Source organism: Phallusia mammillata, chromosome 8, assembly GCF_965637545.1.
Source record: "Phallusia mammillata chromosome 8, kaPhaMamm4.hap1.1, whole genome shotgun sequence".
NCBI classification, from domain to species: domain Eukaryota; kingdom Metazoa; phylum Chordata; class Ascidiacea; order Phlebobranchia; family Ascidiidae; genus Phallusia; species Phallusia mammillata.
In genome coordinates this window covers 15,145,897-15,164,641 of record NC_137259.1, presented here as the reverse complement: position 1 = coordinate 15,164,641, position 18,745 = coordinate 15,145,897, and the positions used below count along the sequence as shown (strand labels likewise).

Below are 18,745 nucleotides of genomic sequence, written 5' to 3'. Positions count from 1 at the left end.
GCAAAAATCTGGTCTCCCGCACAGGCCAATAAAACTAATTGCACAAGCTCCGCAAAAAATGCAAATCCACAAATTCCGCACATTGCGTTGCCTCCGCAAACCGGCAACACGCTAGCGCAGTGAAGTACTTAATTGATGGCAGAGAAATATTATCAACGTCAATCAGAATTCCAACACGGCATTACCTCCCCTTCGTGTTTACATATACGGGTGTTGTACCTTCGTAAGCGGGATTTCTAATTGACCTTGTACCAGTACTGTTTAGTTAATGGTTGAAATTAGGTACTACACGGCTTTAATGGACCTAAAATGTACTGAATTGCTTCATGTCCAAATAACTTGTTAAATATATTCGGCTTAACAGGACTGTCTGTCTGTGTGACAATGAAAATTCGATGGTGGTTTTAGTATTGAACATGAACATTGTTGGTAAGAATGTTAGGTTATTTCATTTTGTCAAAAACCAATACCATTAAACCAATCTATTTTAATCTTTCGCGTATTCATTGAATAGCGTTTATTGCCATATCAAAATCATCTCTTATCAAAACCTGCATTAAAAAAAATCTCAAATCACACAAAATAAAGTAAAAAAAAAACACTGACCGATTTCTGCAACTAATTACATTTTCCAAAAAATCACCTATAATGCAAGCAAACCACAAAGCTCTTCGCCTCAAAAGTAACCTTTCCTTGCAAAACACCGAGGTTAAAATTTCGACTTGTCTCTAGGCCACTAATGGTGAAAGTGAAGAAAAAATTCGCCTGTGCGTATGCAGGCACCTGAGAAGATACGTCACACGTGCAGTAAAGCGTAACGCCTTCCATTTATGGGAAAAAGCTTCGACTGGTTGGATTAAGCGCTCCAAGGCAAAAACGAATATATGTGGAATGGCAAAACGCAATTTGAAAGACAATATTTCGCTTCGTTCAAAATAATGAGACAGGATATTTGACGTTGTAGTGATTACATGGTACCAAATTGTAAAGGAATTTGGTGCACGTTTGGAACTGTATTTGTTTTTTTACGAATTTAACGGTACATCTTTATTCTTGCGCATAGTGTTTAAGTGAAATAAAACACCATTTTACGCAAACAAAAAGTTACATTTGGTTAAAAAGCAGAAAATTGAAAACACTTCGTGACATTTTCTTTCGAAAACCTTTTTTTTTTTTTGAAAAAAATGTTATGAAACGTTGGTGTTAAATTCGCGGCTTCAAAAACCTACAAAGGTAACTGCACTAGACTAGAACTTAATGTTTCCTTAATTTGCAGGTTAAATCTCATTTTCAACTGCCAAAATCTGTTTTCTTTCGAAAGTCAACATGTGACCTTGCAGCACGACAACATTTTAAAAACTTGTTGCTAACGACAAAACTGAATAATATTTACCAGTGTAGTAATTTATCACTTATGCTCACCAGACCTGTTTGCACATATTGCCAACCAACAAACAGAACTACTCTGAAACTTCAACCTTTTACAGGAGCTTATAAAGCGTCCCATTGGCACCAGCAGTCAAAGATAATGCTACCATTGTGTTTTCCAGACCACAGGTTGACATCCTGCAACGTTTTGATCTATTCTCCTTGCTCTAGCCACTGTGACGAAACAATGCGGCACTGTGGTCTCACACTTCCGTACTTTGACGTCACAATGGAATTGATAAGGGCGATAGCGCGACGTTAGACGATTTTAGGTGATTGCAAAAATCACCGAAGCTTTTAGGCAGGGAAAAGATTGTACAGGGCGTAACAAAAGTGTCTACGGTTACACACTTTGCCCACATGTTTGTGGATTTTATTACAATTACAACGAAAACGGTCAGCGATGGTTAATGGAAGGTTTTCGTGTGAAAAAAAAAACTAAGGTACATTTTATGTCATACACACACAAAAAATGTGAATGTATTTTTAACTCAAGAAAAGACAAGAAAAAAACTGTATTCCTAACAAATTCTTTTATTAACTATTCTGTTCTTTATCATAACACACAAAACAACCGTATTTAACTGTTAAACTGGTGTTTTAGGCATTTTAAATATCAGAGAATATTTCGAAAGATTTTTCTCCAACTTCTGTAAAACTATTTTTTGTCGGAATTTTCTGGATCACTGAAGCATGTTAACCTGGATAACTTAATTTCCGAATGCCTCGGAATGAAAAGATAATCTTATACGCAGTCTACAATATAATACGCAGCCTACACAATGTAGAGATAAAATATTGGAATTACAAGTACAAGATCAAAGAATTCAAGCTCTTTTGTTTAGACAACGGTATCTACGTTATGACTATTGTTTTTGTTATATTTTAAAACGAATTTTTACACTTTTAGACGAATTTATGATACAGTTGCCTTTGCTAAGTGTACATTGTTCAAAGTGGTTGATTAACCTGCTAAAAAGGTGTAAATTTATCTTTTAAGAAACACAACAAAATAATCGTTCATTTAAAACCCTTTTGCTAAAAGTTTTATTTTTAGACTTGACTGCAAATACCTAATACAGCGAAAATTGGAAATTAAACGCTTTCCGTTACTTCCTAAATTCCGCAAAATAACATTTGGCCCACATTCCTTCACGTTAACTTGCAAAAGCTTCTGTGCTAAAGTGCTGCCTCAACTTCGAAAGTCAAATAGTGTAGAAAAACTTTCCCGGCGACGCAGACTTCAAAACATGACAGTCAGGTTTTAATTAAAGTCGACAACAAACATCCAAAGCATTTCAAACCGTCCGAGGAGGGTTCTGTTTGTCCATGGGATTCTCGGAACGTAAGCGCACAGCGGGAAGCTTGTTTGATTTTCGACTTAGCGTCACAATAAACTGACTCGAAATCGGTATATGGGACTGGCCACGCGACGGTTTCAAGTGCAATTACACGGGCTATGAACAATTTACAATCGCCATTAGCGGGCTGATGTATGTTTACCGAGTTTAGTAGCTTTGACAAGGCAGAATGTTTACTAAGTAAATGACAAACAAAAGCCTAGATGCTGCTAAATATAGGACAGCAATCTCGACAAGGGTCTTGTAGTTCTTTAAGGCAATCAGCTTGCAACTAGGTGTAAACTCTGGGTCCTATAATCAAAACATAGTTCTACTGTATATACTTTGCGAGTGTACTTTTATGAGATTTAAAATCGAATTTCATTCAAAGTTTTTTTTTCATTTTCTATTGTTTTCAGTTTTATTTGGCCGACTGCTTTGACCTTGTTTCTAGCTTCAATAGCTTTAATAAGTTTACGTGGCTCGATGACTTTGTAACCTTGCACTACTTTGTTACAATTTTCTAAAGCATTTTTTTTGATGACCGTCCTATATAATTAGTATGTTCTTCTTACTAACACACAGTCACTTACCCTTAGCACAGGACTCGTCCAAAACACAGGCTCAAGCGGCCAACCAGAGTATTCCTCAGGGTTGCAAAGGCTGGCCTTGGGCATCGAACGTGTCCAAGTTTTAAAATTTTCCTAACTTATAAGCTTGCAGAGATACACGGCGTTATCTGCACCTGACAACGATGGCACTGTAATGACGGCTTCGCGGTCCTGCTCACGCCAAATGTATCCCGCCTATGACTGTGTAATTACTCCCTTCGCGAGCCAGGTAATGTTTGCTGTGTTCTGCGTTCTCCGTATAACGCAGGGTGCTGGCAAAATTCTTCGCATCAACGCCGAAACACAATTGATAGCAGAACAACCGCATGCGGTGGGCACTTCAACTGGTTTTGTTGCTGGCTAAAGTGCTGCACAAGGATGGAAACAAAGAAAACTAAAGCGAGGGAGTGGATTTTTGTGGGCAATGTGAGAGTTTGTAAAGGTAAATACTGGAAACCGCGATCGTGCACAGTCCGGCAGGTAATTTACTGATACTATCTCAAGTCTTCCGGTCCAAATGAACTGCCTGCAGCTATTAAGAACCACAGAAGTGTTTAATTTGTTCTCCTCTCTATATATTTAGATAAAACAGACGAGAGGATTAAGTTTTTCCGGTTTAAATGGTCTGCTTTAGGCCAAAGTGAAGAGTCGAGATTACATTTCCATGTAGGCTTTATTGATTTACACCAAACATCAAACCAATGGCAGGTTTGGTTCTTTGAAAGGCAAGGGGTGCCCAAAGACTTGAACTAGAGCATATGCAATCTATTTCATACACAATAGGAATGCGTCAAAAAACAACAACACAGATTGCTCAGCAATTTAAGATTCGGGTCATTTAAAGTGTATGTGTGTTATCTAACTGCTGTTTTGAAGCGCGTCATAACAACACTGTTGCTTAGCAACGGATATATATATATATATGTTGGTTGACAAGTATTTTGAAATTTTGTCCACAATAGTTTGACTTCATATTGCAAAATGACCCATGAATAACATTTGATGTATTGTCGAGAAACAAACCAATTGGCAAAAACAAATGTTAATTTCAGCTGTATGTTTTCTGCGTTAGGACGAAGCATACTGGTTGACGTCATCTTTGCATAGAAGGATAAAGTATTTGTCGGGGTATGCATTAGTTATGTTTCTCCTCACAACAATACATCGAACGGGCTAATGTAAGTGTGGCGTTATCGCATGAAGCAAAGTAATGTGTTTGAACTTTCCATGTGACGATTTTGTTCATGTTTCAAAATTGTCTTGGTCACTAACAGTTCGTTGAAAAGAAAACGCATTGGTCTTACTCGAAACAAAGCCAATATATTTATCGTAAATCACTGACGTCCAAAACATTAAAAAGATTAAAAGTTTTCTTATGATAAATTTACTTTTTGATTTTACCCATCACGGCCTCCAACATACGATAGAGAATTGAGTTAAGAAGATGTCTTAGACCAGTGGTTCTTAACCGGTGGGAAATTTCCCACTAGTGGGAAATTTAATGTTTTCAGAGGGAAATTATGTGAGTCAGAAGTCACCAAACTCGGGCCCGTTGAAATTAAAATTTTGAAAATTAATTTAATACAATATTTTCCGCAACAACATGTAAGATTAAGATCACCTAGTTTTACAAGGCGCATAAAAATCCAAAAATCGTTTGTTACGTCACAGAAGTTACTAAAAGTATCAATGACTTTGTTATTGTTCGCGAATATATGCATTTGATCTGTTGATTATGATGCAATAAATGACTAACGCAAGCATATGAGATTTTTCAAAATTCCACACGAATTTACTTTCTCATGACTATTCAACTCAATAAGATTGCAGTACACCTTTAAGGTCCCAACCGAATCGCTTCGCTTCAAGTATTTCGATTAAACAATAACTTTTTTGTTAATGTTGGGCACAAAACATCATTATAAAAATAACAGAGGGGGAAATTCGAACTTGATGATTTACTTTAGTGGGAAACCACACAAAAAAGGTTAAGAACCACTGTCTTAGACAAAAACAAACGAATTCACTTGTTTTTTTTAATATTTCAGTTACATGCTAGACTGCTGCAGAATTCTGAAAAGAACTGGTAAGTAAAATTGACCGCGAAACAAAAAAAATCAACCATTAAAAGTCCTTCTGCAAACCAAATTCAAACAAAACCAAAAACAGCCTTACAAAGCTATCACAAATTGGCTAATACATTGCTTTGATAAGGTTTGTCAAGACAACAACTTTACAACCGTTTTTTAAACATTTTCTATCTTGTTGAATAAACAAAAAGATTACACGGCGTTACACATTTTCCAGCAGAACGTATCTTAAACGGAAGCTAAGCCCCTAAATATATCGTATCATCTTCTATCTGACAGTCAGAGTAATGATGGACCATCTAACATAAAGAAACGGCATGGAAGAAAAGAAAGGAAATTTGACATATGATGACAAGGGCTCCCCACACCGGCTTATAATGGCAATGATAAGGCAACTTTGGCAATGCTGGTGGCCAAGTTAAAATGAACACTAAGGGGTGGATTTACTGCAAAAACATTTTAAGTTGCAGGTATTTTGTTGATGAAAATCCAGGCGTTATCGCTTGCCTAACAGGTAAAGCAATGCAATGAAAGAAAAAGCAATGAAAAACCACAACAACATTTTTTTGATACAGGAACAGCATTGCTAAAACTTCCAAAGGTGAGAAACATAATTGTGGATCATAAAACAATTAAAGATATTTGATGGTAGTAACCAGGCTTCTTACTCCCTACCTATAACTGACAAAGTAGACTATATATTTCATATTTTAAATTTGAAAAAAAAACATTTGCTTTTCTTGACACAAGTCACACAGTCTAAAAAAGCTTCAAGCAAGAATGTTTCAGCTTCACAAGCAAGTCCCTAAAAGTCACGTTCGCCTTCACCAATGGAATTCAACGAAAGATCGCCTGTCACATTGATTTACAGTCCTGCAACTGGGAAACTTATCCAGGCAAAAAGATCGTTTGAATACCAGCGCATTTCGCCAGCAGCAGCTGTTCTGTATAAGCCAACCAATGCTGCTTTAGTTTTGTTATGGATTCGTGCAAAGGAATTTGCAGCCTTAGTCGACAGGCGTTTGCATGAAGGGAATTTCAAGAGTGTGGATTTCAAATTACATGGGTGTGTCGGTGCTTTGAAGATGGCTCGCATGTATAAAATTGTGTCACGTTTTTATCGTAAATCGTTTCTCGTCTTGTGTTAAACTGGTCTATTAGGTGAGTGATTTAAATGTTATAAAATTGTTCGAAATTTGTCGATTTTCAAGCTAGTGATTTTTCTTGTTCTAGCACCACAAGCCATTTACTCATTTTCACGGAAGGAAATATATTTTTTGTGACTGTGTGATTGGTCTGTGATTTGCGTTACTGGTCAATTGCAATTTCCGGTTGTATAAGCTGGAAAATGTATGTACAAGTCTGTAAAAAATATTTTGATATTACCATTGTTTGAATGAACTTCTGTTTGATGTAAAAAAGGGCAAATGTAATCAATGCACACCAAAGCTTAAGAATTTGAATTTGGGTAAGCCACAACAAAGTTTTCATGGTACTTTAAGCACAAGGAACTCAACATGTTTTCAAATTACCAACAGCAATCTTTCAGTTCATCTGCTTGCACAAAATTCCCCCTGTTAAACGCCCGTCAATAAAATACTCCAGGGCCAAGCCTTAAACCCGACTATGTTTCAGGAAACCATGGGCTATTACGAGGCGGCAAAAGGTACAAGGCCTCCATCAAATTATGCCTTAAGGTGTGCTGGGTGACTCATTGACTGGCTTCGCGGTGCGGTATTAGGCCTGTATGGTAAAAGCCGCTGCCAATTATGGGTCGGTTTTATTGTGAAATACGGTGCAATGGAGCGAGAAAAGTAGAACAACACACTTGCATTAACTGGGACTAGAATGCCACTTCATAGACAGTAGAAATTAAAACACATGTCAGACACTATTTTCACCACTATTTGGGTCAAGCTTTTTCATCTCAAAATTAGGACATTGTAGCATCCACAAAATATTATTTATATTCATATGTTTTATTTCATATGTTAGTCGCATTATATATGTTCTTGACTGAAAACAAAAATCTAAAAAATCCCTATACGTTAAAAAATTTTCGTGGGAAATTATGCAGGGAATTATACCAACCATTGTTCAAAAAACTGACCAAGTCATTATACACATCCCCTATTCTCACCTCAGGTAATTTGAACCGACTGTTTTGGCGTTTACCTGTTTTGAAGCGGAAAAGCAAACGACCTTGAGGGGAAATACAGGGCGACAATTTTGACATACCAATGCCCTCCTAAACCCATCCCCATTTAAGCATTCAACTGACATGGCCTTGAGGTTATCGAACAGGGCACTAGGTCTATCCCGTGTCAGCAATTACCACATAGCTAAAGTTGGTTTATTGCAAACACAGAAACTTTTACGTGTCACTTAGCCTTCGTTTGAGCTTAGCCCTGTGGTACAGATACGAGCATTGCACACCTGTTAGGCCCTGTGCCAACGCATAAACAGCAAATAAACTGAACGCCGAACACTTTCTTAGGAATGTAATGATCAGACTGACAGCGTTTTTACGCGACAAGACGGTAGTCTTCTTAAGATCAGCTTGTAGTGCAAAATAACTGTTTTTTTATTTAGAAACTTGTGACTGAGTAGGCAACGCCGATACTACAAATGAATGGAAAGCCAGTCCAACTGTCCTCAGAATTAGAAAATATATGAAATGTTACCAATAATCCTTAAATGCTCTAAACTGTACTTAAATGACATTACTGACCTTCTTCAACAAACTGCAGCTGTTAAAAGTTTTCGTTCAGATAATACCGTTCATTAGAAGATTTAAAAAGTTTTGGTTTAGACAATACCTTTTCATCAGATAGATTCAATAAAACATTTGTCCGATTATAATCAACGTTAAATGTAAAAACTGTGAGATTACAGCCTGCGACCTTATGATTTTATTTTCGAGTGGCTTACCTTATTCCATACAACTGTTGGTTTCGGTCTTCCTTCCACTTTACATTCGAATCGAATTCGGTTTCCAACTCGAACTTCAGCTGGTAGGAGAGACTGACTGAACGCTGGAGGGCGATCTTGAGCCATTTGGGAGACACTTTCTTTCGCTGTGAGACAACAAATTCTTGGTTTGGTTTTGTACAGGTTTAGATGTTTTTCATGATTACGTACATATTTACTAGGCTGATAATGCCATTTACGCGAAATATATATTCCTTCACATGAAACTGACTGATTTTATTCAAACCAAGGATTTTACAGTCTATTAGTTTTACTCTTTTATCGCTGAAAGGGGCAAACAGTGATCATCAGTTTAAACCCTGATGATGATGGTTTTAATCCATCACTGAAACCGTCGTTTAGTATTTACTAGACCTATGTTAAAACGTAAAAGTAACCCCATTTGAAGTCTTATACTTGATTTTAGTGGAATAATGTTCATTTGAACAAACATTTTATGTAGAAGGACAAAAGTGAAACTTGGCTATTGGTGAAACTTTTTCTTACCTAAGCCCTGCAAAGTTGCATTTAGTTGCATTTAAACGCATGATTGTTGTGGAAACATGGTTTATGACCACAAGATGAAGAAAATTAAATAATCCGGTGAGGCACCTCGACTCGTTACGGTGATTACCACAAATTTTAAGGTACGCTGCCAAAAAGTATCAATCAATTTAGGTTTCCAGGGGTTTGCAAGAACAAAGGTTTGCAAATGTCCAGGCAATTTAAAAAAAAATCTTCAACCGATTGGGCAATCTTAAAAGTATAATGTCTCCCCAGTCAAATATTATATTTTCCAGGGGAAATGGTTTGACTCCCACTGCACGCTAGTCTTTCTCTGCTTAAACACGATAAGCAGAATTTACTCGTCTATTTGCATAATATGCAAAGCAAAGTTAGTTTGTTTAAAGGGCTGTAAATGGCTGACTTGGTTAATAAAGTATCCCTAGTCCATCAGATAATATAACGAAATAACGTGAAATTGCTGGTTACATGCAAGCTTAACTGTTAATAAATATGTGAGCTATGAAAAAAAATATGAAAAGGTTTAAGTACCACTGGTTTTACTAAATCTAGTACCTGTAAGTATTAATTCCACAGAGCACGAAGCTTTTCCGGCGGTGTTTGTTGCCACGCAACGATATGAACCAGCGTCCGTTGGTCTTAAATCTTCAAGTTCAAGAATCGATTCCCCAGATGGAAGATTCTCGACTCTCACACGTTCCGACCCACGTAGCTTAACAGCGCCCTACAGCGAGTAAAATGACACCGATTAGATCAGAGCCCACCTGCAACAGCAGTGGTAGAATAGCTTTGAAGTTGACTTAATCTTTTTAGACCAGAGCCCGCCTGCAACAAAATTTTTGTTGAGCATTTTGAAACGACAGTATGGTTCAAATTAATAGCATTCCATGCCTTGACAACTTTAAGAAGCTTTTGTGTCAGGTTATTGCTTTAAAAACTGTAACTTATCGGGGATTAAAGTTCACACAAGCGATAGTTTAAGCCGATTGTGCATGCTTGTTGCTGATTATTGTTATTAAATAAGTTAAGATCTTGTCTACCTTGTGGATTAAGCAAGAGATATATCCAATAAAAATGTAGACGACATATTTGGAAAGCTTTAAATACCACTTTGTCAGCTTTGCCTAATTTTTTCGTGCTGTTCTGTAGTTCGTATAAAGAAATGGCCTAGAGGTTTCGTTACAGCTGACAACCGATACAAAAATTGCAACTTTCAACAACAGACAAATGTCGAAGCAACAAATTAGGCCAATAACTGAACATAACAAAAGCCTTTAAGTTATCAATCAACTGAATAGACATACTACATACAAAGCAGTGACTATTGTGTGATTTAAAAAGTGCTGCAAATATTAGTCTTTTAGTATTGATGTCTATATATGCACCATGCATTTTAACAATTGTGCACTAAACGCTTTGAGTTCCCAGACTGGTTTAAGTGATCAAGTTGCATTACGTAAGGGTGTGTTGATGATGCAAACCGCTGTTTTGGTGATAAATATACGTTGCTTGAGAGGGCGTTGTTACAAATGGAATTAGTTGGTTGAACAACAAACAAGGACACCCTATGCTTCAGTGGAGACTTAATTGTTTTCTTGTACCCACCGTAAGGCTACAAGCAAATTTGTGTGTGCTCGTATGTTGTAATTTAGGCGACGTCGCAAAATACATTTTTTGGTTTTGGTCACAATTTTCCTGCTAAAATAAAAAACTGTTCACCTAATTAAACCATCCAGTATGCTATCTAGATACCACCTATTGCAAAGGCCTTTGAAAAACAATATAGTAAGCACATTTATACACATGCCTTTGATATTCAAGTTAAATATCTTGTGAACCCTAGGAAAAACGTATTTGTACAAAAGTTAGTCAAGTAGAATCGCATAAGTTTTTAAGTCGACGTTTTGAGCTAATATGTTTCAACATTCATTTCAAGTTATACTTATAGTAACATGCATTAAAGCAAACCACACCTATGTAATGTAAAAGTACTACAAAACATCTTAAGCACTGAAAAACTGTATAAATGCCACCGAAAAGTCACTAGTAAAGGGCAGAGCAAATCTTCTTTACTGGGTACAGCGTAAAACAGGGCAAGACGACATTAATGCGCCCTGGAGAATCGCATTAGAGTGCGGGGAGTACGGGATAATGCCGAGTAAGCGTAACTTTGTTTGGTAAGACCTGACATGTGGTCAAAGCATGACCGCTTCGGAGGCCAAATTTCACGCAAGGTAATGCCAAAAATGCCAGTTATCCACCATTTACACGAAATCCTTGCAACTCTATAGGGATGCTGCGTTGCTGCTAGATAACTTTGTAAGTTTTGAATCGTGTTTTAAAGTCTGCTAGCATGCGTTGTAATGTACGTGATATAGTATGTCGTAAATTGGATCCATGATAAAGCTTATGTATGGCGAATTATCTTAAAGTAAACCAATACAACGAAACATTGATTGCGTTGGGGCTTACAGTTTAACAAAAGTGCGGCATTTTTAGATAAGGTGAAAGCTTGTGGATTCATGACGACCATTTGGTGAATAACGCAAATTACATAGATAAGTTTGCACAAAAGATGTGAACTTCAATGGCTTTTAATTTAAATAGAAAAGTTTTCGCTGGACTGTTTTCTTCAGCTTATAGGTAAAGTCGGCAAATAGACACAAGCAAAAAACACAAGCAGTTTCTGCATCAAATGATTTGCTACAAAAATTAAAAACCCGTTTTGAATAGCATTCAATACTTTTACATACACTTGTTGATGAGACGCGTACTTTTACAACTGTAACAATTCTTCTTCATTTCCTTTTTATAAAGTTCCTACAGATAAACTATTATTGGCAAAAATGCGCAAAAATGAATTAGTACCTGATAGTATCAAGGTAGTTACGCAATGTTTTAAACAACGCATACACGAAAAAGTAATGCAAATATCAAATGATCTCTTAACTGTCACGAACAACTTACTATTGTATTATTAGCATCAGACTATCCCGCAACTACAGTGAACAGCAATGTGTTATCATACATGACAACAATCCACAATAGGCAACCTTATTCTCTCTGCCTGTAGACCTTCGCACAAGAGACTGGAAACAAACAACAACAACCCAATTATTCTCTGCTGCCCACTAAAACTCGCCGGCGCGTGAAAAGACCTAAAACAACAACAAAGAGCAGAAAAGTTACGGCCCAGTCGGATTACGTTGATCAGAGAGCTTTGAAACGCCGCTTAGGGCTATGATTGGTTGAAATTTGACACGTGGTCATGGTCAGCGTTAGTCAGGTAGGAATGTACTTGGATGACACTTCGTGCAAATAAAACTGTAGAAACTTGACTGCAAGGTTGATAACGCCTATTTAACAAGGATATTAACAAATGTATTAACCCAAACGCAAGTCCAGTGCTTAACACACAATATTCAGCTTTCAGTTACTGAAAACTAATAACCAAAAAAACAATAATGACAACGTCACTCTTTTGTAAACATTCCATGTTAAAGTTATGGAATTTTGTAAATCATTACGAAGAAACGTGGATTTGTAAACATTTTTTGTTGTTGCAAAATTGTTGTTAGGTTTATCACATAACAACCACACGTTTATTATACCCCCACACAGAGAAAAGATTTAATTGATTTACTGACCCCTACGAAGCGGGTATAAACACAAAAAGAAAATTTGTTTGGATTGTCTCCCTCTCTGGACGCGTTTTGTGTATATTACCAGGATGTGGTTAGTTACAAAGTTCCTCGTAAAATAACTTTCCAATTCATAGCCCACTCATATGACTGGACTTTGTGGCAAATTCGAATATTAACTGAGTTATTACGTTGGTTATTTGCACCAAACATCTAATATGCTGACAAATGCCCCGATTTTCGAATGAAATGTACAAAATAATGCAAAAGCATACAGAATAAATAGAAAAAACATTTGATTAAATAGCGTACGCAGAGGGAAAAACATTTTGGTCTCAAAACCAAGCAGAAACCACAAGCACTTTGACCTTCATTATAGAAGGACTAGAACAGTTGGTAACCTTCTGTACCAAATAACTAGTACATGATTATAAAAAGCACCAGAGGTTAAATGCAAGTTCGTGTGCTGTATTTATGTTGAATGTAAACGAAATGCACAAACAGTTGCAGTATAATATTGCCTTCTGCATCCAAATTTAAGACAAGTCGCGTTTTCAACGTAAGATACAAACAATTTCTTAGTGACAAAAACGTTGTTTTTATAAAAAACAATTTGAATAACTGAAATCAGTAAAGTATTATCCAACATTGTAAAACAAGAATGCCAACGCCACATTAACGGTTTTTACCCAAGTGTTTAGGGCATTAGGGATCTATAACAAGGCCTGAGAAGCATTAAATCGTGTATAGTTTATCGGCAGAGCCAAGGAGAAACTAGGTTTGTAATGATGGGCTTGACTTTCAACGTCAGCCGCACTTTTCTGGCTAATGCTACTCGTGCATTAAAGCAAGAAAAGTAACCTAACCACAGGAATGACTGAGAAGGTCCATGCAACCGCCTCGGGCGAGCACAGCAAGTTCGGCGACCAAGTGGCCTCTTAATAGGACGGTTACTGTTGCACTTTTTGCGTTTTAGATAGTATGACGGCATGGACAGTATTAGTAAACAAGCTCGTACGTAAATGAGTTTAAATCCTACCCTACTTGGCATTGGGTCGTGTTTCAACTGTCTCAGTGGTATTGTAATGTTATCCGACACCGAGACTATGAACCCTTTTATTTGGATCTAATATCCTTTTAATAGGTGATAGTAATGGGTCGCGTTAAGAGGATACTAAGTTCACGCAACTTTTGTTAATGTACACACATATGGAGCCAATTACCAAAAAACGATTTTTCCAACAGCCAAACATTTTATCTAACATCAGATACCGAACTAAACAACTATTCAGAATGCACCCCTCACGAAAGGTGCACTAAATCATTTCAGACAGAAGAAAAAAAACATTTACACATGAGACGTACATATGTTTGTACACCACAAAACAAAATTGGTTGTAAGTTCAATGTACCACGGGTACACCATTCCAACGCTATGAAAAAATAGGTTAACCAAAGTGATTATACCACAATATTTGTAGATGCTTAAATTTCCGCCCAGTTTTACCAAGCGTGGTTCCACATCAGTAGTCAGGCGTCCTGTCGCCAAAAAGCCAGTCAGTAAACCAGGTTTTATTAAAGCGCACAGGCTGAACTGAACATTATGGCGTTACGCTCGGGCGGTCAAGGCTTTTCATAGTCTTTGGTTTGAAAAGGGAACAATGATTTTGTAGTGATTTACCCTGGGTTGCTAAATCGCTAATCTGAAATATTGTACCGTTTCGGACGTGATAAAGCATTTACATTAATCCGCACACTTCTATGAAAGGTTTAATACTTTTAACCCATACCAAACAACACACAAAGCAAATGAGAAATCGCAATGTGGCAAACGACGTAAAAAACTCGAAAAAGTGTTATGTTACTTGGAATCTTCAAGCATATAACCACGGCAGAACAACATCATAAGAAATAATTTACTGTTTAGCTTGATAAAAGCCGCATTGTATCTCTAGTTTGATAAAGCGATCATGATTTGTATAGTGTGCCGTGCGATACATCTCAGCTGAACAATCTTGTAACAACGAGTTAATGATAAACTAGAGTCTGAAGTTATGTCTACACAAATACATGTGATTTGAAAAAGATCCATTTTACTGCGATAAAAGCTTTAACATTAGGAAGACAATGAAACAATATTTTTCACATATGGGGTGTATATTTCACAAATTAACCTAATTACAAACGATTTTCGCGTTTAAAACATGTATAATGCATTTGGATGTTTTTTCATGCGGCCTGCTTCTATGGTGATTTACTGCAATATATTAGAGTCAGGCTATGATATTCTGTACAACTTTAGCATCCTTACCTTTCCAGAAAAGAAGAAGAATTTACAAATAGATGCTGTACAGTTCTTTCAGTCTTCAAACCGTCACCTCCGACCTTTCAATACATCCAAAAACCTTTGTGGCAGCAATTAATGTCAAGTAAGGCTAATGCACAGCCATAAAAGCCTAGCCTGAGACACCACCTTTACATAGGAAAAGTTTTAGCTTTAGCGAATCCGTAATCACCGTTTGCTAATGGCCGAACGTGCAATTAATCTCCGGTCTTGCCGACGCTATATCGCCAGCCGAACTTGTTTGAACGGGCGCACACCGCCTTGAGCAACTCAACTCAACGCTAGAATACGAAGCACAAGCAAAAAAGAAACACATCAGGTGAAGAAGCTGGAGCCCGTCGCGCTGTAGACATTTTTGAGCGAAAAACGCGAGGGTTGGTCCCGACGAAAAACTCTTGGCTAGCAGTGATGCGTGGAAGGGCGAAATTCCTTTCCATCGACTTTACCTCGCGCGGTTATTTTCACAAAGAGGAATGTTCTGCGCAAATATACCAGAGTTCTGCGCAACTACGATTGCTGATGACGGCAAAGCGATGTGATGTGAGTTACAATGGAAAACTAAAACACATGGTTTCAATAGTACCAAGTCATGCCATGATGAAGTTATTTGACATATAAACGTAAACGACGGCCGTAAGTCGCCATTTGATTTGGTTGGGATGTCGAGTACAGTATATTTCACAAAGCCTGTCGATTAATAGCACATTATATTACAGCATATTTCTTTGATGTTTCTGAAGAACGAATTCTTCATCAGGAAGTTGCTTTACAAATGTCCCCGTTACATTGCAACACTTGATCTTTTTGATCTTTTTAACATTGAAACGGGAAAATCTCTTATGTACCACCACAGACGGGGTCATTTTTTTTACTTCTCTACAGAGAAATTGTAACATACAAATACATTGGTCTGAAGACATTTGAAGTTTTAAACAGTTCTACCTACTATAAAAACGGTTTTGCAAAAAAACACCTAGCAACACAAAACGTTGTCCCACACTGAGTTAAGAAGAAACATTGCAATTTTTTTAAAAAAAATTTGCCAATTTTTGCTTTACACACTATACACACATCTTTCAATGGCTGTACGCGCGGGTACGGTCAATTTCAGCACAATAAACCTCTATCTGGCTGTCCAACAGCCCGACCACACACATAGGGTAGTGAAGAGTTTGGCCGACACCGTAACTGACAACAAACATCAGATTACTTGGATCACGTTGAACGGATTTTGCTGACAAGACGACGTTGTATTGTGAAACATGCATCACGTGGAAAACGTTAATGGTAAAGCACAGAAACATGATGAGTTTTACTCTTTACGGTGGCTTAACTTAACAGTTTGTTTAAAGTTTAGGTATATACCATGTCAAATTTTTAAATAAATATCAGGAAAGTGTTTTGCTGAATAGTCGTTGAAGTAAATGATAACTGGCATTCATCAGGCTAAAATATGTACAAATCGTTAACCGTTCTACTGTTTTAAGCATGTTTAAATCAAAGTGTCCATGATAGTGACTTTGAACCGTTTTAAAACAGCCGTGAAGGCGCGACAAGTTTAGTGTTGATTTGCTGCTTTCGCCGGGTTAAACCGCCTGAGGGTGTTAAACAACAGTGTACTCAGTATGTTAGGAGGCGTAAGCAGATGAATAAAAAATCCGAGATACACTTTCACAACAAATCGCATATTCGTGAAATTTCATAACAAACCATTAATTCATGTAGCTCATCAAATTATTGTAAAGTTGCACTCATTGGCAAAGTCTAAGCATTACCTGCAAAAATGTAACTATATATGTCTTATTTACTTACGATGATATGTTTGTCTCAAACAATTTCTTCTAATGAACGATTAAGAATATTTCAGTGGTATTAAGAGTGGTATATTCGACCAAAAAGGCTGCATGTTAAATGATTTTAAACATAGTGAAAGTTATGTTAGTGTAACCGTGTCTTAAATCGGTTAAAAATACCTTAGTAAACAAACAACATATGTCAAATTACAAGCCATCAAATTCCTGTGGTGAACAGTTTCTTAGTGTTGCCACGTGGAGTTAATGTTTTGCCTAAAATGGGTTGAACGTAGTGTTTTGGGTTTCCTATAATAACACCGAACATGTGTTTCTCCCATCTACTAAGTACAGCATGTAAGGGCAAAGGCAAATCGCTAGCAATGCAAATACCATGTTTGGACAAATATACTGGACATGTGGAAAAGATGCATTTGGATGACTGACAAAAGATTTGTTAATAATAAACTTAACAATTAGTGTCAAAAAACACAAAACTGCGATTCAATATTTAGCACAAATTCCCAAATCAACCACACATCAAATGCAAAACAGACAAAAGTAATAATTCCAAGTCATTTGAAATCTCGCACTGTTCACGAATCTTATCATTAAATTACAAAATTCCACCACGAGAAGGGGCTCTTAAGCTGTAATAATGCTACAAAGCCAAAAAAATCGCTTAATAAATACGTGTATAGAACATCCGAACCGAACAAGTCTTGAAGAAACCAATGCCAAAATCTTATGACTACAAATCAGTTCATTTTGAAACCTAGTCCCAAACATAGTGGTTTCAACAAATATGAAAATGCGGTTATAATATAAATTCCTTAACGGCAAACAGCCCTCGCAAAGTGACTGTTTCGCGCCGACCCAGATCAAGTACTTCAATATCAACACCGTTTCAGCTTTTTGCTAGTCTAGTGCGGTTGTTTGTTTGGTAGGCAAGGGTTTGGCTCAGCTTGGAATACGGTATTTATGGATTTGCACCCCATGCGGCCCTATTTGTCCGTGTGCTTCAAGATTGGGATAATCTTTCCCCTTTCTATTCATCGCAATAGGATTGTTGTTACGCCGCAGAGAAAAGCCACAGCGGTGGAAAAGGGAGATATTTCAAAGTATTTTAACTGATACAGCCCTTAGGTAGGGCACACATATCCCGGTTGGAAATACTCTCAGCAAGCACAAACTTATTAAACTTATTTGTTCTAATTTTGAAAGATTAGTAACGGTCTAAAACTGAGAATATTTTGAGCTAATAGCATAGGATAACTTTTAAACAAGAATACCCAGGAATCACTAAAACCCAAAGTAATTTGCCAATGTAAAACAAACAATTGTGTTCAGTTGAGTATTTCGCTTTGTAAAAGAACACATTACGATATGTTTAAAATGAAATGGACATTGTAAAGACACTGTTTTGAAGTGCAAGACATGTTCAATCGCTCCAAAACGATAAAAACACGTCAAATGTTATACTTGATACCTGACTAATATTTGGAATTTGTCAGCATACAACCGTCGGCAAAAAAGCGAAACGCTGCATAAAACCCCGACTTAACATATTTTCAGTGCATGTCCAATGCCCATTTTGCCAGCGGTGCCCGAGATAAGGTGCAATCTCTCAGACCCGTCGCTCTGATGGCAGCTACAGTTTCCTTAATCCCGAGACGAAAACGCAGCTCATGCATCGCAAGTTAGTCAAAAAAGCGGCCAAAAAATGTCAAGCACGCGACGAGCGCCGGCCAAAAGGTGAAAGCCTCGTCAATTTTCCAGCACGAAAAGGTCACGAGACGCAGCTTAACCAATCAGGGCGCACTTTCACTGCACGCTTGGTTGCGCATAGGACTGGAGCACCAGATAATAAGAGCGATACTTAGCAGGTGTTGCAAAACCGTAAAAAAGCTGTTTTGCAGTCATTTATGTGAAGCTAACTTCGAGAAGGAGTTTAAAACATTTTCCGTAGACGTATTGTACGAAAGTGTTCATTTACAATTTTTTTC

At 37.3% G+C, this 18,745-nt stretch overlaps 1 protein-coding gene across 2 annotated transcripts in view; it reads right to left on the bottom strand.

The window, feature by feature from the left end:
- The window catches only part of LOC145205018 (titin-like), a 128,906-nt gene that overhangs the window by 78,147 nt on the left and 32,014 nt on the right, over positions 1-18,745 (bottom strand). For both annotated transcript variants that reach the window (XM_080077642.1, XM_080077643.1), the window contains exons 7-8: positions 9,520-9,688; positions 8,401-8,546 (exon numbers count right to left, since the gene is read on the bottom strand). In XM_080077642.1, coding sequence (XP_079933768.1) covers positions 8,401-8,546; positions 9,520-9,688 — 315 coding nt within the window. The remainder of the gene's footprint in view (positions 1-8,400; positions 8,547-9,519; positions 9,689-18,745) is intronic.